This window comes from Oncorhynchus nerka, linkage group LG24 (genome assembly GCF_034236695.1).
Source record: "Oncorhynchus nerka isolate Pitt River linkage group LG24, Oner_Uvic_2.0, whole genome shotgun sequence".
Taxonomy (NCBI): Eukaryota; Metazoa; Chordata; class Actinopteri; order Salmoniformes; family Salmonidae; genus Oncorhynchus; species Oncorhynchus nerka.
In genome coordinates this window covers 33,247,432-33,275,266 of record NC_088419.1, presented here as the reverse complement: position 1 = coordinate 33,275,266, position 27,835 = coordinate 33,247,432, and the positions used below count along the sequence as shown (strand labels likewise).

The following is a 27,835-nucleotide window of genomic DNA, read 5'->3' as shown; positions in this document are numbered from 1 at the left end:
CACTTGCATGTCATGACTTGAACCAACCAATATAAATACATAAATATTGAATGAATATTTCTGCACTGTCAAGTGGAAACATAACCAACCTTGTTACAAAAGCATACACTTGTCTAGGAAGGAAATTCAACGGATAGGCCTAGTGCTAGTTAGTAGTTACAGAAGTTAAATAAAGGTTGCCTAGTTAAATAAAGGTTCAATAAAAATAAATAAAACAGTTCTGTCTTGCATGAACTTTGGGGTGGTGCATTCTCCTCTCCCCTTCTTAGCAATTCCACTACACTTGCATTACCAGGCATTAACAATACACATAAATAAACCTCAATCGACAGTCAGCATGCCTTGTTAGTAATGGGAGAGTGCGGAGGTGATTCTTTTTTGCTTCTCTGCTCTTATCAAGTTATGTATTTACAGAACTATACAAGACATGGTAATGCACACAGGACTTTCATCATGAATTGAATCCAGAATAATTATTATTCAAATGAATTGTGCCTGCTCCTAGGATGCACCAAATATACATTGACATTATCTTGACACACTATATGCATCGAAATAAATATTCCAAACAAGAGCAAATGTAAGGAGCACATCTCACACTAACTGCAGAAAACCAAGATAACCCTATATAGAGACATGAGAAATGTCTCTCTCTCTCTCCGTCTCTCTCTCTCTCTCTCTCTCTTTCTCTCTCTCTCTCACACACACACACACACACACACACAGATCTCTCTCACTCCCCCAACGCGGTTTTACAGTATATTCTCATTTAACATATCTGTCTGTTCGCTCAAATCGCTGAATGTGTGTGTGTGTTTGCTGACTGAAATTACGCTGTGACTTACCCAAGCAATTGTTGATGCCCATCATTACAGGCGGAGTTGATATTGATACTCGCGCACCGTCGCTCTTCTCTACACAGACATTTTGAACATGTTCAGTGACACTTTGCAGAGAGTGAATGTGCATTGATTTGATGATAATGCATTAGAGCCGTTATAGGCAGAATTGTTGCTTTTTCACCACCGAATTTCGCGCGGGACCAATGTTGCACGTATTTTTCCTAATGCGCTTTAACCCAAGTGTAGCCTATGTGTACAGGCAATGTTCACTCTCAGGCTTCTGAAGATGCCTCCGCAATTTTTGCCTCAATAAACCAAGACATATTACCAAGAGCCGCGTAGCTCATTCAGTACACATGTACACGGAATTATAAATTATAGGGATAGGCGGTGTGCGCTTATTCTCAGCATGTCTAACTTTCGTGGCTCATCCCTGGCCGTCATTCGAGTTAAATGCAAGGGCAGGGATGACTCCCAAACTGCGACTACCACCTAAAACATCACGGCCCGCTGATTTTATATTGGAGAACTTTGGACTTTTCAGCTGTGGATACCAACCAAAAAGCGCTGCACATTTGCGCGGTGATTCCAACTTTCTAGAAAGGCCTAATTAAATTAACTAGGTTTGTGGATGCAGGACGGATGGTTGTTCAAGCTCTCTCATGCCACCAACAATTGTGAAAACAGGACAAGAATGTGGCAGAATCACTTTTTGGAAACGTCCAACAGAGATTTCGTTGTCGAGTCGACACTGGATTAAGTTCTTGAAAATAGACGAGTGTTATGCGTCTCATGCTTGTTTCCTTTACACGAGGGCTGTGAGAGCGAAGGAGGAATGCTTGTCCGAGAGATATTGCCGCTCATTTTAGGTTTTTCGCATTTTGTTTTTGGTCACTGCTTTCTAACGTCGTTTTTACTTTTTTTCCAGGTGGGTTAATTACGTTTTCTATTGTAGCACACCATACTAGTTTTACGCACCATTCTTATACCACTAAGCGTTGTCTATGTGATGTTGGGAAGGGGGTTTGTGTAATGGGAATAATGATGGTAAATTGCCAAGTTATCGGTTCATGCACCATGAAATGAGTGGGTACATTGTACTGACAAGATACTCTGCATCAGTGGTTAAAGTATAGTCGCTTTACAGTTGACTGCCACTTATCATGGTACCAATTTTTGGAGTTGATAATCTGGAAGTAATTAATGTCAGTTGATTGATGATGCAACTCCACTGTCTCACTGAGTAAATTGGAAATGTGTATGCATAACATGTGTAAATTAGGGTGCATGCATTCTTGAGTTAGTGCCTGTGTTTGGGGTTTGGGAGAAAGGGAGTGGGTGGGCGAGAGAGGGTATAGGCACTGTAGAGAGGGGTTGCCGGACCTGACAAAATATGCTTATGTATACTTGACCAAGTTGGCCATTGAGCCATGTGTTAATTATTATTTAGCTGCCCCTCTCTCTCTCTCTCTCTCTCTCTCTCTCTCTCTCTCTCTCTCTCTCTCTCAGACACACATACACACTATACCATTGTTACAAGTTCTCTGTTATCATGCTATGTAGGATGTGTAACAGAGGTGGTTCCTGAACACAGGAGGTTGGTGGCACCTTAATTGGGGAGGATAGGCTCGTGGTAATGACTGAAGAAGAGTAGGCAGGATGGTATCAAACACATGGTTTCCATGTGTTTGATGCCATGCCATTCACATTATTATGAGCTGTCCTCCCCTCTGCAGCATCCTGTGTTCCTAAACTATGTGACAGGTAACATTATTTGAGACCTGTTAGCCTCTGAGCTAATGCCTAGGCATAAACTCAGCATGCTAATAAAGGATAATTTACGAGGACAATCCAAGTTTGATACTCAGTGGAATGGTCACGTTGGTAGAATACCTAGCTCCTGTTCACAGTTATGACAAGCACAATGCGGGGGAAGGGGTGCGGGCGATTGTATTTGGATTTGGATCAGTGGCGAGAGAGCTAATGCGTTTAGACGCCGCATTCAACTGGGCGCGTGTCTAATGCTAGGCGCTCACTCAGAGGCGTGGGTGCAGGAGGGAGCTTCAGCTTGAAGTGTCCCAGGCAAAGAGCTTTGCTACCCACCATGCACTAGATCTCTACTCCAGAGCCCCTGAGCTCTCCAGCGCTCCGCTCTCCTCTCCCGTCCACAGGGCTGCCCACCAGGCTCACTGCTGGGGGAGGCAGTGTCAGGGTTCACCTCCGGGGGTTGGGGGAGGGAGGGAGTGGGGGTGGGCATTCTCCTAGATGAGCCCTTATCCTTTTTCTTCTCTCCTACCCTTCTTGTAAGTGGGTGGGAATCTCTTCTCTCGATCATTAGTGTGTGAAGAGTCTGTGTGTGTGTGTGTGTGTATGTGTTCCTGCATGCATGCATGCATGCATGCATGTGTGTGAACTGTGATGGAGTGTATGTTGTGCATACATGCATGTGTGTGTGGGACTAAGTATTTGGGTGGTTGCCGGGCATATCTGTGTGCAGATGTGTGTGTGTGTGAGGGATTGAGAATGTGTGCATGAGTGTGTAACAGAGAGTGTGAGAGGCCTTGGGGTTCAGGTGCTCCCCAAGGTCTCCTTTGGTTTCATTGTCACACTGACATAAAAAGTCAAAAACACACAAACAGTAGCTGGTAGCACAGTTCTCCCACGTAGCACACACTATACCAGAATTTGGACTTCGATACCGATACCAGGTTTAGTAGCACGATAATCGATACCATCACGATACCTGATACCTAAATGATATGAAAATGATACCACGGCAAAAAAAGTAGGCATAATAGCCAAAGTCACAGAATGGCACTTGATCCAGACAGATCTTTTCAGTTCAATATCATTACATTGAATTATTTTATGTATGCATTAATGAATCAATTATACAATACGTTTTTAAAACAAATCTAACTACATAACAACATAATGGTTATAATTTATTTGAATGGTAAATCTCTATTGATAAACTGGGTAAATCAAGATGTAGCCTAGGCCTATCCACAATACAGGTGAATGCGTATTGAATAGGAGTGTTTGCATGCATTGAGTTCTTGAGCTTGTTTTGGCTGATTTCATGAGTCGACAGATGCAAAACAATCTGTTTACCTTTCATTTGGGACTTATTTTATTGTTCTGAGCAACATCATTTGCATAGAAGAAGCAATCTCTTCTTTTATATAAGTGCGCGCCTTCTCTTTAAGGTCATTCACACACATGACCATGACCATGAGGTCATTCACACACAGAGTCCATTCCAGGCTTGAGCAAAGATGATCTTGATGATTATTCAAGTGTGTTAACTTCTGTGCAGCATGACATAAATGGTGATGCAGCCCAGACTCCAAGTGAGTTCAGTGGTATCTCATGGCAGGCTAAAGCAAGCAATGAGTAAGCTGCGCTGATAGACAGATTTGATCTTCTCTCAATCAGTAGGCGACGTGTGACACATTTGACAGAAGTACCGAAAGTAACAACAATTCCAGTACCAAACTGTTTTTTCATGTTCTAGTATCGTTGTCCTGTTGGAAGGTGAGCACTCCGTAGCAGGTTTTCATCAAGGATCTCTCTGTAATTTTCTCCGTTCATCTTTCCCTCCATCCGGACTAGTCTCCCAGTCCCTGCCATTTAAAAACGTCCCCATAGCATGAGGCTGCCACCACCATGCTTCACCGTAGGGATGGAATTGGCCAGGTGATGAGCGATGCCTGGTTTCATCCAGACATGCTTGGCATTCAGGCCAAAGAGTTCCATCTTGGTTTCATCAGACCAGAGAATCTGGGTTCTCATGATCTGAGAGTCCTTTACGTGCCTTTTGGCAAACTCCAAGCAGGCTGTCATGTGCCTTTTACTGAGGAGTGGCTTCCATCTCACCACTCTACCATAAAGGCCTGATTGGTGGAGTGCTGCATAGATGGTTGTCCTTCTGGAAGGTTCTCCCATATCCACAGAGGAACTCTGGAGCTCTGTCAGTTACCATTGGGTTCTTGGTCACCTCCCTGACCAAGGCCCTTCTCCCCCGTTTGCTCAGTTTGGCTCTAGGAAGAGTCTTGGTGGTTCCAAACTTCTTCCATTTAAGAATGATTGTTCTTGGGGACCTTCAATGCTGCAGACATTTTTTGGTACCCTTCCCCAGATCTTTGGCTTGACACAATCCTGTCTCCGAGGTCTACGGACAATTCCTTCGACCACCTGGCTTGGTTTTTGGCTCTGACATGCACTGTCAACTGTGGGACCTTATATAGACAGGTGTGTGCCTTTCCAAATCATGTCCAATCTATTGAGTTTACCACAGGTGAACTCCAATCAAGTTGTAGAAACATCTCAAGGACGATCAATGGAAACAGGATACACCTGAGCTCAATTTCGAGTCTCATAGCAAAGGGTCCTAATTCTTATGTAAATAAGTATTTCTGTTTTAAATGTTTTCTAAATTTGCCCCAAAACATTTTTTCACTTTGTCATTATGGGGTATTATGTGTAGATTCATGATGAACAATTTTAGAATAAGGCTGTAATGTAACAAAATGTGGAAAAAGTGAAGGTGTCTGAATACTTTCCGAATGCACTGAGAAATGTCCAAGATGTGTAAAAGTCTGGGTAAAAAGTATTATTTGGGAATGATGTTTTAGACAAGTGGACAGTCCAGTACTCACTGTTCAGCTGCTCACTGTTCGGCTGCAACAAATGAAGCTACTTCAAGCTCTGTTCAAAGCCGCAAAGCAGCGACGCCTATAGGTGCCTATATGCTAACACTGTCCATTAACAGTGACTGGAGTCAGGAACTGCCGCACTTATCAACGATTGAATGGATTTGAATGCATGGAAAGGTTATCCCAGGATAAGATTTTGAGCAAAAGAACACCATAACCATTGAGAAAAAAACAGTAGATCACAAAAATGAATGACAATTTTGTATATATATATTTTTCTTAATAGCTTTTCATATTAGATTATTACTGGGTAAGTACTGCCTACCCTGACTGCAAATCACTGATATACGACAAGGTAAGCTCAGTTCTGCACGGCTTGGCTCTGTGTGAAAAGGGCACTAGTCTCTCCCATTTTGTCGTATTTCCTAGACTCGTTTTCACTCAATTAGAAAAGTGGAAATCGAAGTTCTTGGTGTTAGGGTACCCTGATCTGCGTTGTAAGCATACTTCTTTATCCAAACACACCCTGGGCTAAGCAAGTTCTGGTAACTACCTGAGTGGTGGGTCCAGGATCCAGGACCCAAGTACTGGGTGCTGTGTTGCAGTATAGTGAGGTTTCCAGGAACTCTCTGCCCAATGTAAACAAGTTGGTATGCTAGCATCATGTCATTTTAGTGTACACTGCCTAGTGAAAGTCTACACACCCATTGCACAGTTTTCACATTTTGCTTCCTTGAAGCTGTATCCAAAAAGGAATTGAATTAGATTTGTTTCATACATACCTCAACATTTTCAAAGTGAAAGAAACATTATAGAAATGTACTGTATCTTAACTAATAAAAATACGCCAAAGATGTCTTGATTGCACGTCTTCACACAACAGAGTGAAAACTTGGTGGAAGCACCTCTGCCAGCAATTACAGTTGTGAAACATCATGAATAAGATTCGAACAACTTTCTACAACTTAGCGATACATACTGTATATCCATTGTTTTTGTCAAAATTGCTCAAGCTCAGTAAATTTAGTTGGGAATCATTGATGGACAGCAATATTCAAGCCTCGTCTCTGATTGTGAAGCAGATTCAAGCCAGGACCACTCAGGACCACTCAGGAACACTCAACACCTCTTGAAAAGGCATTCTGGTGTGCCTTTGGTATTTAAATGTATGTAATTGTTCTGCTGAAAAATAAAACTAGGTCATGTGTTCAGAAGACTGGGGCAAGTTTTCCTGTAACTTTTTGCTTTGGCTTTGCTCCTTTCATATTTACTTTGATCCTGACAAACTCCCCCGTCCCTGCATAACAAGCATACCCATAACATGACGCTGTCACAACAATACTTGAAGATACACATCTGTGATTTGTTGTATTGGATTTGACCCAAACCTGAAGTTTTCATTTTAAGACAAAACAAATATTTATTTGTCATGTTATCTTGCAGTATTACTGAAGGGCCTTGTTGCAAACATAATGCATGATTTGGAATGGATTCTTTAACACCGGCCTCCTTCTTTTCACCTTGTCATACAGGCCAGTAATGTGGAGTGAATGAAATGTTGTGCAACCCTCTGTATTTTCAAGTCTTGTGTTGGCAGCATCGTTTCATGTGTATGCTTGTCACCAGCAGGAGAGTTTTTTGTTTTGACAAAAACAATAATTATATGTTTCCCTAATAAGAGTTGTGCAGATTTGGTAAAATCTTACACAGCTGCAATGGCTGCCCGAAGGGGCTTTCACCAAGTGAAAGACATATGCAATCAAGACATCTTCGTTTTAAATGTTATATTAACTAAGACACATGTATATAATTTTACTTTCACATTAAAAATGTGCAGCAGTTTGTGTAGATACATAAATCTAAAATCCTTTTTAGATTTCATTTTAAGGCAGAAAAATGTGAAAACAGTGCAAGGGGTGTGTAGACTTTCACCAAGCACCTTTTATAGTGCACCCATCTTAAGTATGCATTTTGTGGAATTCTCACCAACCAGGGCACCAAATACATATTCTTGAACGTCATAAGAGATTCCTCCCCATTTCAACCTGCTCCCATCCATCCACGCTATCCAGTCCTAGACTAGCCAGGACAATAGATACCCTTAATTTAACAGTCCACCTGTTAGCTACTATTTACTTACATTTTACTTACGAATGAAATGGTGATATGGTAATTCCGTAATACTTACTAATTACTATTTTTGTTAAATTAGCACTGCTATACTATGGTGTTGCCTTACCAATTGGCTTGAATTCTCTCTCCTTCTCTCTCCCTCTCCCACTCTCTCTCCTTCTGCTGTGCAGTTCACTCAGGGAGAGCCCCAGAGTTCATGTGCGCGGAACGTTGCAGAGAGGGCGGGTGAGAGCTGCCAGCTGGCATGCCAATGTAGACCCTACCCTCCCCTGCCGCCCCCGCCCCCACCTCCTCCACCCCCCAGACTTCTGGTCTTCACTGGTAAGTATTGGACTTTCCTATATGATGATTTTGCCATTGGCCTGATTGGTTTGCAAAGTAACATCCCGCCCCCGCTCAATACACCCTCAGCAATTAGATGACTGGCCTTGATTGATAGACTACTAGCCTACTACCGCAAGGCAGAGCATTGGTATCACTTCCTGAAATGTGACATGACTCGTGAGGTGCTTCCAGCCTTGATACTTTTCTGCGGGGGTCAGAGGTTGTTGCCAAGTCTCACCCAAATCAACCCACCACATACTCAGAGTTCAAGTGGTAGCTGGATGGAGCTACACAACAGATGGGTTGGGATGGGGGTTAGTCTCAACTACAAAACCTTTTTGAAGTTTGAAAACATCAAACATTTGCCAATGTTTATATTTTTAAGTCAATTATCAGTTGAACTCATTGAAAATGAGTAAGTGAGGACGATTCGTGAACTGGAGCTGTGAACTGCCTGTGGTCACAAACTACACTGCCTCACCAATAGCAGATCGTTATTGCAGGCAAACGGATAAGTAATCTCACCCCTGGATGTCTAGAAGGCCCCTGTTTGTCTATGCTCATTTGTTCTGAATGAGATATATTCTTATGCGTCAATGTGGCTGTGCATACTAAATGCTACTATCACAGCTTGGTCTATGGGCAGCTTAAATGTATAGTTCAGCCAAATTACAAATGTACTTGTTTCATTACTTCTAAAGCACTATATGGGCAACGAGAGACTGCAATTCACACTTTGAATTTGTTAAACAAACCAATGCCATCAACTGCTTAGGTCATTTTCTAACCCCCCCAAAAAACAATGTAAATGTTACCCTATTAGCATGCTATACTGTATTTTCAGGCTCAAATGCCAAATACCCAATTTGATGCTAATCTGGACCTGAGCAGGATGGTGTCAACCAGCAGAAGCCAGCAGCACTGTCTGTGTGACCACAGTATGGCTCTCTGTTTCCTCGTGGGGAGTGAATTCACCTTTCCCCAGTCTGTGATATAGGCCAAAGACCATCATAGTCTAAGTTCTTGGCCCCACAGCGTAAACACTGAGATTAAACCCGCAGTGCAGTTTCCGCTATCCACAATTGATTGAACTAGGAGTCCAGCCCCACAGCCCAGTGTCACTGAGTCGACATGTAGGTAACATACACCATATGTTATCCGACTCAGGAATGATCAGGTTTTCTGAAAATGGAGATCACTAAATTAAGTCACTAAGTATTCATATCATAGCTATTCCTTCCTCCACTCCTGCCAATGTTAGCCATCACCATCAACATTAGCTAAGGTCTAAACCCATAGAATTGCATTGAATGCACCTACATTTTGGCCAGTCAACAGATTAGCAAATTGCTTTCCTTCTTTACGCAATTCAAATTTTCCTAGAACTGGCCTCTCGGGTTTGAATTGTGGACCTGGCCGTAAAGTATGAGGCTGTTAGCGGTGACAGCCTGGCAGCTCCATCCCATCTAGAAGTTTATATCTTAGATCTGTCTTTGAGCCTCTAGCTAGCCTGGCCTCATGCACTGAGAGACTATTGATCAGTGATATGGCACGGTGAAGGTTGCGCCATCAATCTGCTGTAATGCTTTTGACAGCTATTCGTTCCAGGCTTTTGTTTAAACCTTGGGCGATGGATGGAGCGAAAAATAAAACAAGCCAGTGAGAAGTGAGGGAGAAGCTGGGGTTTGTTTTATTGATAGTGTTTCTGGTTCCTTGCTCCAGTCAGAAGAGGGCTTTTATCATCCTCCCTTTCTCTCTAAATGTCTCTCTCTACCATGTCTTTCATTCAATTTCTCTGGTAAGTAAAAGGAAACATTCATTTCTGGTGTTCAGATTTACTCTGTTGACATGACCTGGGATTTTGAGGCCTTGCTACTTTGTGACATAAACAAACATGGTTCTGTGAGACCCATCTCGAAACACCTCCTCCACAGAAGTATGACTTCTCACTAAGCTTGTGTGGATGCATTTAGGAATGAGGGTGTGTTGAATGATATGGCCTGAATGGTATTGTTGTGAAGGTTCGACTTGAGGGCTTTTTGGTGAGAAAATCTAGTAGGCTTTTTAGGGGTAAGAACTTAAGTATATCTAAAAATGAATGCCTCAAATATGCATGAGAAAGTTAGGGGGCCAACAAAGCCTCCTGCACCTGTCTGTACGGAGAGGGAGAGAGTGATAAAAGATTTAAAGGAGAGAAAGAATCGTTAAAAAAAGAGTAGCTTCAACAACAAAAAGGCGTTTTAAACGTTCAGCGACCTGGTCTACTTAGCCCTGATTTTATTCAAGCCTACAGCCATCCCCAAAAACTGAGGATTAAAACTGAAGTTTGGCTCAGGCTGCAGTAAATTTTAACATCCAAAGTGACTTGCCGGTGCAGCACAGTGAGGCCCCGCTTGCTGATGCCTTGTCATGCACGAGGTCTGAGAGAACCACCGACTGCAGAGTGAGTGTATCCCCTTGGGTGACCACGGGAAACCTCAGCTCAGCAGCGCTCCGACTCAAACAAACGTGAGTGGGTCTAACGTGTGGCGGCCACCTCATCTCCCACTAACCCCCCCACCACCTCCCTTTCCCGGCTCAGTGGAAGCAGTGAGGCACCAACACGCAATTACAAGCCCGGCTCGAGTGGTCAAGTAAGCGACGGGTACACAACCAAAATCTACCTTCGTAACATGGATGAAGCCTGAGCAGGAGTGTGAAGGTAACTGAAGCTGGCTAATTTCAGAAAAGCCTGAGTACATCTAGCTAGATTTGTAGTATACCCCTCTGGTATTGCCAGCAGCATGCTCTAACCCACTGAGCCATTGCAACAATCGTCATATCTATAAGGAGTCATTATTCATACATACAGTGGGCATTTGGACCATTGGGTGTCTGAGCAACCTTAATTCATCAAGGAATTTACTTAGGAATTTACTTAAATAACGGGGTTTTATCAAACTATCCTGTTGGGAAGATTTAGTCCCGGATTTAGAGGTTATAAATAGACAGCCATATTCAATCCAGGGTGTTCTTTTCCTTAACGAGCAAAGATTTATCTCAAAGTACACGGATCACAAAAGTATTATCGCTCTCATCTTTCCAGCAATTTGAAGATGAATGATGTTCCGTGAACAGATATATAGGCTATCTTTATTTATCCCCCCGGCTTTTCCTTGGGGCGTTTGTTGTTCACCCTTGCTAAATAAAGCCGCTGTTGAAAAAAGCCCGGTGACTATTCAGCCCTTGTTCATTTTCAATTAGTCTCGGACCCATCCGAAAAACTGAATCCCGTCCCTTCGTCCATGACGAGACATGATGAGGTTTGAAGTGCGCGTGTGAGTAAGTAACGGTGTGACGCGCGCCGCTTTGATATGACAAGGGCTCTTCTTTATGTGTCAGCTTCCTCCCTGGAGGCCTGTCGGCTTGACTCCCCCTCCTGCCAATCAACGTTACAGAGGAGAGGGAGGAGAGAGATAAAGAGAGAGGGAGAGAAAGACTGAGAGCCCATCGAGCCTGCCGGGCTATCAATCCGCAGGGGCTTTGCGAGTGAGTGTGCTAGCTAGCGTAGAGTTCATACGCCTGTTTATGCTAATTCAGACCATGTCAAGTGTAATTAGGCAGCCGGTTCATGTAGGGAGGGAGAGAGATTTTAATTTTAATTTCACTTTTGTATATTATCTACCTCACTTGCTTTGGCAATGTTAACACATGTTTCCCATGCCAATAAACCCCTTGAATTGTATTGAGAGAGAGAGAGAGAGAGAGAGTGGGGGGGGGGTTGTTGCGCCATTTGGCTCAGCTGTCTCCGAGCCGAATCAATCAGGTGCTGCCGACTGTCGTGGTCAGAACATAAAACAATCTATTTGGAACATGCCGATTGCTGTATCCAACCCCCCACCCCTATCATTCTCCTTGTTTAATTATTCAGGAACGTGTACAGGAACGATACTGTTTCCTTTCTCCACCTGCGGCAAAGTGGGAAAGATTGCGAAATCAGGAGTGGAATGGTCTCGCATTAGCATTTGCCGGAGATAACACGCTAACACCGTCACACTTAAATGCCGCATCAGCGTGGCGTTACGCAACTGTGTAAGTTAGATCGTGAAGTATTTCGGCACTGGAGTGTTTGCTGAAGTGAGCCCACGTGGCTTACTAGTCCAGGCCTGTATGTTGACATGCGGCGCCCACAACACTGAAGTGGTTAGCTGATGTGGGCTGTGCCATGTAGCTGTACATACTGATGATGAGAAGGCTCTCATAGCAGCACCGCTGAAAGCAAGGTGTAAAGTAACTTCTCCATCTCTATTATGCACATAAGTGCATAATAAGTCCTAAGGTGTACAAAAGTAACCCATCTCTGATAGTGCTGGGTTTATTTTGCGGTTGGCATTAGATGCCTCTTGTTTCTACAGTGTCTGCATTCCAAATGGCACCCTATTCCCTTTATAATGCACTAATTTAGACCAGGGCCCAATTGGAGGAATAGGGTGCCTTTTTGGAAGGTAGCAAGTGTCTCTGTGCCTTCAGTGTAGAGCTGTCATTTGAAATAAAGGGAAAAACATGTCAGACAGTACCCACTACCCAGTACCAGGATATTGTTGTGCCACACTAGCTTGTTAGTAGCACTTAGCACTAAGTTGCTCTTGCAATATGTAGCATCGTAGTTGTTTTCGCAACAAAGAGCACTGTATTATTGATTTATATTTGCCAGTTACTGCTGATAAGTGCAGTACTGAAAAGCGCAGTAACTACAGAAAAGTGCAGCAACATGTAATAGCATTGGTAGCATTGGTTCCATTTGTAGCCAAATAAGCTTTTAAAGTTCTTATCTAAAGTAGTTGTCTGATTGGGCTCCTTCCCTCTAAACTGATCGCAGAACCCATTTGCTTATTTATTTCATCTTTGATGTCATTGAGAACACATCTTCATAATACAAACTGTCATAATGCGTATAACTAATACATTATAGCCAGAGGAATATAGAAGTGCCTAACCACCCCCACGGCATATTCACACACCACACACAGACACACACAAACACACACACTTCCTCGAGTTCAGATTTATCCAGCAGCCAATCTTGTTGATGGGACCCCCAGATTGATCTTGAGCTCAGGTCCAGGTTATTCAGCACCCATTAGTAATGTGGGGCATTAGAAGATTGGCAGTTATTGGCAAAGGTACATTTTATCAGTCAGTCAATAAGTAAGAAAGTAAATAAGTCAGTCGGTAAGTGAGTGAATGGAGGACAGGTTAAGCGAATGTGAGGGGCCTGGAAATGTGAAATTATTTCTTTATGTACCCATACCTGCTGGCTAATTTAAGGCTAATTAGCTTGATAATGTGAATGAGTGTGAGGGCTTTGTCAACCACTTGTTTACAATCTGTTGATTAATCCTACTGTGTGTGTGTGTGTGTGTGTGTGTGTGTGTGTGTGTGTGTGTGTGTGTGTGTGTGTGTGTGTGGACATGTGTGCCACTTAGATGGCACAGTAATTTCATATTCATGTAGCCTACGAATATGGATGAAGACTTTCATTAAAAAAAATCTACTTCATATTCAAATCGTAAAAACTTTACCCAAAAGCAGCAAAGTGTAAATAAGCCTGATTTACATCTAACAGACGACATAAGAAGAGATGAGAGGATGCCAAACTAGCCAGTTCTAGAATTTTGTGTTGTGGAACAGCTGACTGAAGATGGTACTGGTACCACGTGTACTGTATTTAGCCAAGTTATCGTTACTCATTCCTTGTGTTATTATTTTTCTATTGTTCTCTATGCATCATTGTGAAGGGCGGCCCAGAAGTAAGCATTTCACTGTTAGTCTACACCTGTTGTTTATCAATCATGTGACAAATAAAATTGGATTTGATTTGATTTGTGATGGTCGGGCTTTCAAAAAGATGGCACGTCCGCGTTTCCGCTGTAACAAGGACTCTGTACAACATGATGAAACGCTGTTGCTCCTTGTATCAGCAAGGTGTTGTAGAAAAACTGCCTCCCCCCTCTCTGCAGCAACAGCAGCACATACATTTATTATTTATGTTTAAAAAATATATATATTTGCTATTCAAATGACTATAATGGTGACAGCGGACATTTTGCTGACAAATAACCGTCATCCAAAATTCCATGACTGTCACAGCCCTGATGGCACTGTGACCTGCCTCATAGGATGGGAGATAAGGGATGGAATGGGGGAAATCCTGGTGTTCTAACTGTCTGACGTAATGAGGGTAGTGTACTGTAGGTGTTCACCTCATTCCTGAAACTCCATGAAAGCAGGTCAGAATTTCTCCTAACCTAACCACTGATCCAGGGTCATAAATATTTTAATCCCCCTAATGATTACGGTTAGTATCGGTGGTGGGGGAACCTGATCCTAGATCTGTGGTTAAAAGGATACCAGTGCGAGTATCCTTCTGGTATGCAGGTTCCCTCTCTGGACCTGCTCCAGCACTTCCACTTTAATTAAAGGAGGATTTAAGAGGTGGGCCAGGGATTTGACTGAGCCATCGACTGTAGATCTCTCTCCTGCTGCCCCAGCCAACCACGGCACCCCAGGAAGCTTTCATTGGTTACATTGGTAGGCGCCTAGACGCTAATATTTCTCTCAATATAGACCTCTTCTGTGTCTTTGCTCATCCAGTACAGACACACATACACTCCTCCCTCCACCATGTATAGGCAGCTCTCTGTTCTTTGCCTCAGTACTTTGCCATTTTGCTCATTTTAACTTTCTTTAACATTAATGAGAAAAGCTGGCCGTGATTCAACAAATTTGATTTATGCTACATGACAACAGGATGCTCCAGGTTGAAGTCACCTCTAATCACAGATCTCGGATCAGATTACCCTACTCCCATTCCTAACTCTAACCATTATCAGGAGGACAAAACATCTGACACTGTATCGATGGTCCAGGAAAAACTCCAACCTAGTCCCGAGGGGACCACTGTCTTTGATGTGAGTTGAAAATGGCCTCAGCTCATGTTATTCTGCTGTTGGTGGATTGTGGAGATGGTGATAGTCGCGAACCAGTTGTTCTCATTCTCTCTGTGATGAGTAAGAGAGTGTGGACTGGGGGAGGCTAGCTGGCTGTGGAGCAGCGAGTGCTGAGATGACCTTTGAAGCTGCTGCACGCTGGCAGGCGAGCATGTGGATGAGCAACCTACGAGACAATACCAACCCCCCGTTATGTGGGAACCACAGTCACACAACGAGTTATCTTTTCTGAGGGTAGCCAACAACACATCCGCCACACTGACCCTCAACACAGGGGCCCCTCAGGGGTGCGTGCTTTGTCCCCTCCTGTACTCCCTGTTCACACACGACTGCATGGCTGCGCACGACTCTAACACAGTCATCAAGTTTTCAGATGACACAACGACGGTGAGCCAGATCACCAATGACGATGAGAAAGCCTATCGGGAGGAGGTCAGAGACTTGACAGTGTGGTGCCAGGACAACAACCTCTCCCTCAACGTGGGCAAGACAAAGGAGCTTATCGTCGACTACAGTAAAAGGAGGGCCATCGATGGTGCTGTAGTGGATAGGCCCACATTGCTAAGGAGCTATCATGGTCCAAACACAACCCCCAGGAGGCAGAAGATATTTGCCATGGGCCTTCAGATCCTAAAAAAGTTATACAGCTGCGCCATTGAGAGCATCTTGACTGGCTGCATCGCCGCTTGGTATGGCAACTGCTCGGCATCCGACCGCAAGGCACTACAGAGGATAGTGCGTATAGCCCAGTACATCTCTGGGGCTGAACCTCTATACCAGGCGGTGTCAGAGGGAGGCCCTAAAAATTGTTAAAGACTCTAGCCACCCAAGTCATAGACTGAGGCGATACCGGAGCACTAAGTCTGGGACCAAAAGGCTCCTGAACAGCTTCTACCCCCAAGCCATAAGACTACTGAATAGTTAACCAAATAGCTAGCCGGACCTTCTGCATTGACCCTTTTTGCACTAACACTTTTTGACTATGCACACACACTGGACTCTACCCACACACTCACACATACACTCGCTCACAAATACACACAGGCACACATTCGCCACACACGCTTCCACACCAGCTGCTGCTACTGTTTATTATCTATCTTGTTGCCTAGTCACTTTACCCCTATCTATATGTACATATCTACTTCAATTTCCTCATACCCCTGCACATTGACTTGGTACTGGTACCAAAACTGTTTGACAATGTTCTCAGCATGTTTTTTAGTTAACATTGTTAATGTTACGCTATAACCTTTGTAACTGTGTTCGGGTAAACTCAATTTTTATTCGGTCAATTCAGAAGATTATTTGAAATTCCACATTGAAAATAGCTATTTATATTTTCAATGAGGATAGTTTCATTCTTTTAGAATTTCAATGTATTACAATTTCAATTCAGTTCCTGAATTGGCTGATTTGAAAATTAATGGAATAAATAAACCACTGAAGAGAATATTACCTGATATTAAGCAAACATCCTCTGTTTACTGGGCCGGTGACACACACACACACACACACACACACACACACACACACACACACACACACACACACACACACACACACACACACACACACACACACACACACCCCTGTGGCAGTGACTCAGTCTCTGGGCTGGAGGCCTGTCAGCTTGATGAGCAACCGTCTCAGCCAGGGAGCCAGAGCCCAGCAAGGGATTCTGGGATGGCCAAGTGGGACCACTGGGGTGCGTATTCCGCCCAGTCCAGCTCTTCCACTGTCCACCCCAAAGCCCCGGGGCAGACAGACAGTTGCAGCCATATAATTACATATAGGATCTCAATGGTGACAGCCCCTATTTCAAACAACATGGCACTGGCATTGAAACCAATCACCCTCATGCCTTCTGTGATTAGGCGGTCAGATGGGCAACGTTGATATTCAGTTGTTGATATTCAATTGTCACCAATATGAATGGTTGCCACCGGCTCACCAGCACTCCTAGTGCCTGGGAGGTGCTACTTCATGCCAATGATTCACCAATCGTTACCCAGTAAGCTAATGGTCTTTGGTTTGGTCCAAAGGTGGTACTCGGGTGGTCCTCTGTAGCTCAGTTGGTAGAGCATGGCGATGGTAAAGCATGGCGATGTGGGTTTCATTCCTGGGACCACCTAGAATGTATACACGCAAGACTTTAAATAGCTCTGGATAAAAGCGTTTGCTAAATGGCATATATTATTATATATTATGTTTGATATTGTTGCCACTACCTCCACAAACTGAGCTACTTAGCTACTGTGTGATGCTTTCAAAGATTTTACTGAGTTAGCATTCGTGTAAGGAAATCAGTCAATTGAAATAAATTCATTAGGCCCTAATCTATGATTTCACATGACTGGGAATACAGATATGCTGTTGGTCACAGATACCTTAAAAAAGGTAAGGGGGGGATCAGAAAACCAGTCAGTATCTGGTGTGACCACCATTTGCCTCATGCAGCACGCCACATCTCCTTCACATAGAGTTGATCTGGCTGTTGATTGTGGCCTGTGGAATATTGTCCCACTCCCTTTCAATGGTTGTGCGAAGTTGCTGGATATTGGTGGGATCTGGAACACGCTGTCGTACACGTCGATCCAGAGCATCCCAAACGTGCTCAATGGGTGACATGTCTGGTGAGTATGCAGGCCATGGAAGAACTGGGACATTTTCATCTTCCAGGAATTGTGTACAGATCCTAGCGACAATGGGGCCGTGCATTATCATGCTGAATCATGAGGTGATGGCAGCGGATGAATGGCACGATAATGGGCCTCAGGCTCTCGTCACGGTATCTCTGTGCATTCAAATTGCCATCAATAAAATGCAATTGTGTTCGTTGTCTATAGCTTATGCCTGCCCATACCATAACCCCACCGCCACCATAGGCCACTCTGTTCACAACGTTGACATCAGCAAATCGCTTGCCCACAAGACTCCATACAGGCCGTCTGTCAACTGCCTAGTACAGTTGAAACTGGGATTCATCCGTGAAGAGCACACTTCCGATGCCAGTGGCCATCGAAGGTGAGAATTTGCCCACTGAAGTCGGTTACAATGCTGAACTGCAGTCAGGCCAAGACCCTGGTGAGGACGAAGAGCATGCAGATGAGCTTCTCTGAGATGGTTTCTGACAGAGATTCTCTGAGATGGTTTCAGACAATGGATGTGGATGTGGAGGTCCTGGGCTGGCGTGGTTACACGTGGTCTGCGGTTCTGAGGCCGGTTTGGCATACTGCAAATTCTTTAAAATGACTTTGGAGGCAGCTTATGGTAGAGAAATTAACATTCAATTCTCTGGCAACAGCTCTGGTTGAAATTCCTGCAGTCAGTATGCCAATTGCACACTCCCTCAAAACATCTGTGGCATTGTGTTAGACAAAACTGCACAGTTTAGCGTATCATTTTATTGTCCCCAGCACAAGGTGCACCTGTGTAATGATCATGCTGTTTAATCATCTTCTTGATATCTCACACCTGTAAGGTGGATGGATTATCTTGGCAAAGGGGAAATGCTCACTAACAGGGATGTAAAGAAATTTGTGCAAATCATTTGAAAGAAATAAGGTTTTTGTGCAAATGGAAATGTTTCTGGGATCTTTTTTTTCAGCTCATCAATTTTTTGTTGGTCAATATCCAAATATATTTCGGTCTTAAAGAGAACTTCGCCAGACAGAGCTGGACTAGAACAACGGGCCAAACACGACAAGTTTGAAATGTGTATTTGTATTTTATTTATTAAGGATCCCCATTAGTGGCTGCCAAGGCAGCAGATACTCTTCCTGGGATCCAGCAACATTAAGAAATAGTAGGGCCTTGCATTCCATGTTGAAAATTTAAAAAGCCTTGTTGGCCGAGGACTGTTGTTTGTTTTTGTATCCTGCATGCTATCAGTTCCCTCAGTTCTGCAATCAGTTTGGCCTGGCAATGCAGAGCCTCATAACTCCATTAAGGTCCAGGGCAGGTATAAAAATAGCCTAATCTAATAGCCCTGCTCCCTTGCTGAAGTCATGGTGCTGCCCTGGCTCCTTACCGTATGTATAGTTGTGTTGTTCCTGTCTTAGAGAGAAGAGGGGGAATCTATCACAGTCATCCCCGGTGAAGTATGTAATGTGTATTCGCTGTGCAGGAGCATACACACACACACACACAGGAACAACACAAGTATACATACGGTAATCTATCACAGTCATCCCCGGGGAAGAATGTAATGTGTATTCGCTGTGCAGAAGCATACACACACACACAATCACACACACACACACACACACACACACACACACACACACACACACACACACACACACACACACACACACACACACACACTTCAGACACACACAGTATACTTCATGGATATGGATGCTACCAGAGACATACTCACCCCCCCCACACACACACACACACACACACTCACTCTCTAACACACTTTTACAAACATTGAACAAACCCACAGGAGTGTGAAGTCAAGTCCCATGGGTTATGTATTCTGGGATGTTGTTTTCACCAGTCAATGTCTCTGGGGTCTTGCTCCGGGGTAAAAGGGCTCATGATGATAGCTAGCGTTAACAGGAAATTCTCAGCTGTGTTTACACCATGGTTTCTTGGAATGGACCCACGGGGATTGGTAATGTCCTCAGAGCTTTTCATGAGAGGAACTGCTGGCAACGCATTACATTAGAATTTTGAGTAAACTTTATTGATCCCCAGAGAGGGAAATTGTGGTTGTCTTGTCAGCCACCAGTAGAAGAAGACTATAGTCTATAAGGGAATACACTTAAGAAGGGAGTTACTGTATGAATGCTGTTATGCTACTTAACATTAGGGTTGCACGTTTTGGGGAATATTCAGAGGTGGAAACATTCCGTGGGAATTAGCGGGAATATCTGGGCATTAACGGAAATATATGCAAATTCCTATTAATACCATATAAATGTAATGTTTTTTGCATTGAATATATTTACCATATCATATGGAGACAGAAACATAAACCTTTTACCTTATCATAAGTAGACATAATTGCAGATGATTAAAAAAAATCCGTCCAATAGTAATTTTAAAAACAATTTAGGTACGAATTGAACTTTAGCTAAATGAGTTGACTATTCACATGGGATGATTTCACTGAACAACAAAAGAAAGGGAATATTGAATGATCCCCAATGATCCATCGCATCTCCCAAAAATATTTTCAACATACATTCTTAAAATGATAGTCTAGAAACTAAAGCTTTGGTTGTTTTGCTCTAGGGATTCCATGTCGTCTCCCTGGACCTCTTCAATGTCCACCTCTTGAACATCAGACTCTGAGGCCTCATCTTCACTGTCACTTTCCAACCTTGTTGAGGATGACTCGTTGTCAGTCTCAAAAAGCCTCAAATTTGCCCGAATGGCCACCAATTTTTGAACCCTTGTATTGGTCAGCCTGTTGCGTGCTTTGGTGTATGTGTTCCCAAACAAGGACCGGTTGTGCTCTGAGGAGGCTGATGTTGGTGAGATTTGGAGGATGATGGAGGCAACAGGGGAAAGAGCCTCAGATCCACAAAGTCCCTTCCACCAGGTGGCTGATGAGATATGTTGGCACGACTGCCATATTACATCTCCATCCCAAAGCCCTTGCTTGGAAGTGTACTTCGCCAGACTGCCAAGAACCTTGCCCTCATCCAGGCCAAGGTGGAGAGACACGGTAGTGATGACACCATAGGCCTGGTTGATCTCTGCACCAGACAGGATGCTCTTGCCAGCATACTGTACACTACATGTACACTATGGCATGTATGGGCTTCAGGTAGAAGTCTTCACGCTTTTTGGTGTATTTCAGAACTGCAGTTTCCTCTGCTTGGAGCAACAGTGAAGTGGGCAGGGCAGTACAGATTTCTTCTGAACATCAGACAGGATGGCATTGTCTCCCTCAGTCCGTGCAATGGCTACTGCTATAGGTTTCAGGAGTTTTAGGCTGCATACCACTCTCCCAAAATACATCATCCAGGAGGATCCTCTTGATGGGGCTGTCCATATCGGCAGACTGTGATATGGCCATTTCTTGGAGAGACTCCTTCCCCTCCAGGAGACTGTCAAACATGATGACAACACCACCCCAAAGGGTGTTGCTGGGCAGCTTCAATGTGGTGTTCTTATTCTTCTCACTTTGCTTGGTGAGGTAGATTGTTGCTATAACTTGATGACCCTTCACATACATAACAATTTCCCTGGCTCTCTTGTAGATTGTATCCATTGTTTTCAGCGCCAATGATGTCCTTGAGGAGCAGATTCAATGCATGAGCAACACAGCCAATGGGTGTGATGTGAGGGTAGGACTCCTCCACTTTAGACTAAGCAGCCTTCATGTTCACAGCATTGTCTGTCACCCAGTGCAAATACCATCTGTGGTCCAAGATCATTGATGAATGCCTTCAGCTCATCTGCAATGTAGAGCCCGGTGTGTCTGTGTCTGTGCTCTTGTAGAATACTGGTTGAGGGGCGGAGATGATGTAGTTAATTATTCCTTGCCCACGAACATTCGACCACCCATCAGAGATGATTGCAATACAGTCTACTTTCTCTATGATTTGCTTGACCTTCACTTGAACTCTGTTGAACTCTGCATGCAGCAAATTACTAGATAAAGCATGTCTTGTTGGAGGGATGTTCGCTGGGCGAAGAACATTCAGAAATCTCTTCCAATACACATTGCCTGTGAGCACCAGAGGTGAACCAGTTGCATACACACCTTGAGCAAGACATTCATCAGCATTTCTCTGACTACGTTCCTCCATTGAGTAAAAAAAAAACTCTGATTCCAGGAGGACCATGAGCTGTTGCTATCGATAAGGTGTCTGATTCATGATTTTCACCTCGAATAGAAGTAGAGGGACTTTTGTCAGAGGTTGCTTGTTGTGAGCGCTGAGGGAACTTTATGCACTTGGCCAGATGATTCTGCATCTTTGTTGCATTCTTCACATTAGCTGCAGTGAAATGTCTCCACACATCAGATAGGGCTGAGGCATTTTCCTGTAAAGATTAGAAGAAAATGTGTACAAAACCACAAATACAATTCCATGTACAGATAAGTAGTTAGATTAAACAATTCCTTTGTAAGATACATGTTTTAAAATGAAAGTGTAATGAATACCCAGGGACAAAAAAGTGTAGATTCACGCACAGAGCGTGGCAGATGTTTATTAAACCTTCCCAGAAGGCAGGAATCGTGGTCACAGGCAGGCAGACAAAAACAAAGAATACCTCACAACTATACAAACAGATAGAACTGAACTAAATAGGGAGCTGATGAAACCAGGTGAGAAACGAACACAGGTGAAAACAATGAACAAAAATGAAAGACAGGGCTACGTTCTATAACACAAAGAAGCAGTGCTACGTTCAAGAACAAAGGAAAATAACACAAGGTTGACTAAGAAAAGAAAAGCTGAACCCTGTATGGAAACAGGTGAATTATTTATTTATTATGTGTATCCCACAAAAAAGGTTCACTGTTATAAGCTAACTTTTTTGATGAATTTAAGAAAAATTCCCCAAATTCCTGGGCTTAACTTCCCATCGAAAATTTCTGTAACAATTCCGGAAATTTACCGGATGGTTTCCGACCCTTTGCAACCCTTCTTACCACTGCTAATGTTGTTTTCCAAGTAAAGCATCATCAAATGTATAAGTACTGCATAACTAGCCTTTTACAGCCTATTACACAGCTATTTGTTACGTTACAGTTGTATGGATTAGGCAGAGCGATGTGAGTCAAGTGGAGGCTATGGTTCAGTTCCCACTTCTGACCCCATGTGACGTTATAGTTAAATGAGACAGATCATATTGCAACAGTACAGGTCCTACATCCTGGTCCTTGACTATTACAGCTTTATCTCTATTACTCACTGACTGAGGCCTTTGTATTCCTTGCAAAACTATAGATGAATCACATTGCCATGCCAGACCCCAGCTTGGTCCCTATAATGATGACAGTGCCATCAAGAGAGCAAGTTTTCTTTTTGTGCTCAACAAAGAAATAATGTACTATTTATTGTTTTCTCATCTCTAGCTATGAAATGAAAAGTTTCTCTCTCATTTTATGTTAGTCACTATAGGGAAGGGAAAGGAAACGGCGTCAGATAGTGAGTGATGTAATTGTAAGTGCAACATTTTGAAATGCCAATGATTCACCAGTCGTTACCCAGTAAGCTGATGGTCTTTGGTTTCGTCCAAAGGTGGTACTCGGGTGGTTCTCTGTAGCTCAGTTGGTAGAGCATGGCGTTTGCATGTGTTTTTTCCCCCTGTACCACTCGTACGTAGACACTCATGTTGACACACATGAAATAGTTTGAATGCACAGCAGGGACAGTAATCCTAGCTGTTTAACCAATGTATTACAATGACGTTGAAGATGCCGTGACAGTGGTTGCCTCTCTTCCCTACTCTCTTCCCTTCTCCCTTGGTATCTCTCCCTTTGTTACTTCCCTCCCAGGAAACGTATGACAGTCCAATTATCGGGTTCTTTAGCCCGGAGGCCTGCAGGGCACTGTGGAGGCAGACATATTGCTTTGGTGGCAGCTGAACTGCGTTGGTTGGGGCAGTTGAGGTTGAGGAGTCTTCCGAGGACAGCCTGCGTGTCGTTTGTAGCAGTCTGAGGCTGCAGCAGGAGCCTTAGGGGCCCTCGGCCTCGCACCCTTGTTAACCAGAGATTATTCACGTCAGTCCTCGCTCTGGGTCCGTCCTCACCCCAGCCATAAAATATGCACAAGTCTCTCCAAATAAGTGTAAGAATCAAACATCAGAAGAATGTTGCTGTGCAAGGATCAAGCAGTAATTTTTTATGGGTCCTTGTGTGTGTGTGATTGTGTGATCGTGTGTGCATGTGTGTGCTTGTTTTTATGTGCATGTGCCGTGTGTGTGATCGTGTTCGTCTGTTTGTGCACGCTTGTGTGTGAGTGAGGATTGGTGTTGTTTTTTTTGGTCAGCACTAGGGATGAGATGGACAGTGACATCCCTGCTTGTCGAAGGGACTGGGGATGTGGTGGCAGGGAGCTCAGCGAGCCCATGCACTCTCCCTTTTGGCATCCCCACTGCCCCTCTCTATGTATCTTTCTGTCTCTCTCTCCCCCCTCTCTCTCTTTCTCTCTCTCTCTCTGCCTAATGCTGGAAATAAATACCGGCCATTCATTCCCTATCTTTGGGTCGTGCAAATTTGGGGTTTCTTACCTAATAAATCCAAGTGTGTCTGCACCTTATGAGTGCAGTTGCCTATGATTGTGTGTATGTGTTTGCATGCTCATGTAAGTGTGTGTGTGGTGTGTGCGTGTATGTGGGACTGTGTGTGTGTTTTGAGTGTTTGTGGTACTTGTGTTTGGGTACGTGTGTGTTTTAGTCACCTGGGATCAGAGCCATCTGGTGATTTCCTTCATACAGATGGAATGGGGGATGCGTAGTTACACTAAAGGCCGAACTCAGCTAGGCAAACCGAATGAGTGTGCTCACATACTCCCTTAAAAGCGGCAGTAGCACAGTTTGTCCATCTTGAGACGCCATAGCCAGTATAGACTTCCTCAAAATAGATAACTCAAGAAATCTGTCATTAATGTTGATGTTTTTGCCGAGGAGATTTTAGTTGCACAGTTTTACATCTAACTAAGATGTTTGGTGCAGTATTTCGCAAGCGAAAAAATTTGCATAAAAACTATAATTGAATGACAACAAACACTTAATAGAAAAATCTGACCAATAACCGACGAAGGGGCGTAAAATTCGGCTTCCGAACTTTGGCTTGCCTCAAGAAAAATTGGTGTGCACGAACAGCCAAAAAAAACTTTGCAAAAACGAACAAAATGTCATCATAATATATATTATATGCAAAAACTGTTCCGAACCGTTTCAGATGGGAATCATGCAGGTGCCTTAAGAGAGATCGTGTCGTCCTGAGTATTGTGCAATAGGTGATTCAATGAAAGTTATGGAACCATTGTGCATCCATCCTTGGTCTGTCTATGGGCTTGTTTAACATCGACTGCATTGCAGTCGGCGACTGTCCACTGACTGGTTTACACATCACCTTGCGTGATAAATAACTACTCATTATTATTTGAAGATCAGCCCGTCATTCAATGCATCACGGATTTGATGCCCTTGATGGAGCTACACTGTTGTAGCAGTTTGGGAAAACACTGAAAAACACTGCGAACAACAGGTGGGCCTCGTCACAGACTCGATTAAGGTGTTCCCTCCATTTCCCTTTTGACGGTTTATCCGAGGAATCTTATCGGCTGTCACAGAGGAGACAGAGATGCATTACTTATCCATCCGGAGAAGTGCTTATCAGCCGGAGAACCAGGCTTGAGTGTTCCCGGAAACAATTAACCCCAAATGGGGAGGGGGGTAGGGGATCATCTGGCTATCCATCTCAGATTCCCCCTCCCAAATCAATTCTACATTTATAATACGGCCCAAGGACAACTCAAGTTATTTTTGGCCTTGTTGTTTGTATCACCTTAAATCACTGTTGGACAGTGCAAGGAAACATTATTAAAAGAAAGAAAGAAACATATACTATAGATTGTACTGTAGGCTGTGTATACAGAACGTTAACAACACCTGCTCTTTCCATGACATAGACTGAACAGGTGAATCCAGTTGAATGCTATGATCCCTTATTGATGTCACTTGTTAAATCCACTTCAATCAGTCTAGATGAAGCAGAGGAGACAGGTCAAAGAATGATTTGTAAGCCTTGAGACAATTGAGACATGGTTTGTTTGTGTGAATTTATGTGTGCGTGCATGTGTGTGTGTGTGTGTGTGTGTGTGTGTGTGTGTGTGTGTATGCTCCTGCACAACAGGAGGTGTTTGTGTGCGTGTATGTATGTATGTATGTATGTATGTAGATATATTGATTCAGATATCAGTGCGGGGCCATAAGACACCTGGTTTTAAGCCAGATGTTGCTCCCAGACCTTGAGTTTGAGACCCAAAGCCACACAGAGAACAGACAAAATAACACAGCTAGCACACCACGCCATACATCCATTCAGAAAGGCCCTCGGTGGGCCCACAGAACAGGCTGTTCCCCCATCTGATGCTTCCGGGCGATTAAGCCGTGAATGAGCCGTCCCCTTCTGGATGATCCTGCCTTTTATGGTTCCATTCAAACCCATGCTCGATAAAACACTGCTGCTCATAATGTCCCCACACTGAAAAAGTAGAAACTAATCCAAACTTTGAAGTGGCACAGGCAATGTCCAGGACCCGCAATAGCGCTAATAGGTTGCTGGCTGAGTTAGTGGTGTAATGATCCTATAGAATTTCTCTCTCGGGGTAATTCATGATGGATGATCTGGAGTGGGGCGCCATGTCTTTACTATTGAGCCATGCAAGCCATCAGGTGATTTTATTGTTAGACTATCTGGCTGTTTCATATTTTTGTCTACTGTTTTATCTCATCTATCTTTGTTTTCATCATATAATGCAACTTTATGTGGTTGTGATCTTGTTAACTGACCAGATAACAACCGGAATAGGACGGCTTTCCCCATGATGTCTTTATCTCCTCATAAAAATGCCAGCTTTACCTGGTTGTAACAAAGATCAGTTGGTTGTAAACTGGTTATGTGACTCACTGGGTCCTACTATCTCCTCCATGTGTTTGATGTGAAATGGAACTTGAACGAAAATGAACTTAAACTTGAATAAGGTCATCTCTTTTTCTTCCTCCCTTCTGCCTTTCTCTGCAGTGGCTCCCTCCACAGTGCCTCCCATGAAGCCGTGGTGGAAGGAGATCGTGGTGTTGGGGACAGTGGGCTGTGCCTCGGTTGCCTTCCTCCTGTTGATGGTCATCATCTGCTATAAGGCCATAAAGAGGTAGGCCTCACTCTTTCTGACTCGTACACATACCCTTGCATTGAATTTGCATTGGGCTATTTACGCGTTAGCTCTTTCCTCTCATGATCACAGAAAATTACAGAATGGTTAAACATGAGTGATACAGTATGATACTTAATATATATATATATATATATATATATATATATATATATATATATATATATATATAATCCTACCAGGTAAACCCACCTCACAGGTTGATGCTTCAAGTTTTCAGAAGAAGTGTGTGTGCACTGGCAGGAGATTGTGAACAAAGACACTGTGTAAACATTTAGGACACAATCTATAACCTGATAGTCTGGAGAAATCCAGTCTGTTAGTGCTAACATTCCTTTCCTTACCACTCCTTGTCATGCCAAACATGTTGGGATGCATTTAGGATCATCTATGTTCAGTCTGACACAGGTAACATTGTCTTCTACTTCTATAGAAGGGGCCTTAGTGTAATACAACATGATTCCACAGATCATGGGGGTAATCCCTTATATATAGTATTTGTAAACCCTTTGTAAAGATCTTATAATCAGCTTTCATGAGGGTGATTGGTTCATAGTTAGCTTTGTCCATTCTTCCCCTGCCAATACTTATTCTCCTGTGATTTGATCCGTATTGAACCTGATATTTGTCTTTAAAAAATAATTAATATCAACATACAACACTACAAAGACATACTCAGAGCCATTCCTATCATGTTGCTAGCCCTAACATGGTTATCAGAGTGATAGTTTCAAAGTGAGCATGCTGACACCTCAAGCTGTTGGAGATGAGTTCAATGTCAGCGAACCTCAGTGGATGTCAATCAACTCAGTGAATGTGGCTCTCCAGTAGAATATTTTCCCCTTCAATCCTCAAAATGGGTGAAAAGATCACAGCTGACAGCTGGGGAAGAATGTCAGCCGGATCCAGCTACAGGATGTCAGCCGGATCCAGCTACAGTATGCCAGCCTGATCCAGCTACAGTATGTCAGCCTGATCCAGCTACAGTATGTCAGTATGTCAGCCTGATCCAG

The 27,835-nt window shown here is 43.5% G+C and overlaps 1 protein-coding gene across 1 annotated transcript in view; it reads left to right on the top strand.

Moving 5' to 3' along the window:
* Nucleotides 1-864: 864 nt before the first annotated feature.
* prima1 (proline rich membrane anchor 1) overlaps nucleotides 865-27,835 on the top strand; it is a 64,765-nt gene continuing 37,794 nt past the window's right edge. Inside the window, exons 1-3 of the mRNA XM_029631603.2 lie at nucleotides 865-1,770; nucleotides 7,804-7,954; nucleotides 26,675-26,801. Of these exons, the coding sequence (XP_029487463.1) occupies nucleotides 1,678-1,770; nucleotides 7,804-7,954; nucleotides 26,675-26,801 (371 nt within the window). The 5' untranslated portion in view covers nucleotides 865-1,677. The remainder of the gene's footprint in view (nucleotides 1,771-7,803; nucleotides 7,955-26,674; nucleotides 26,802-27,835) is intronic.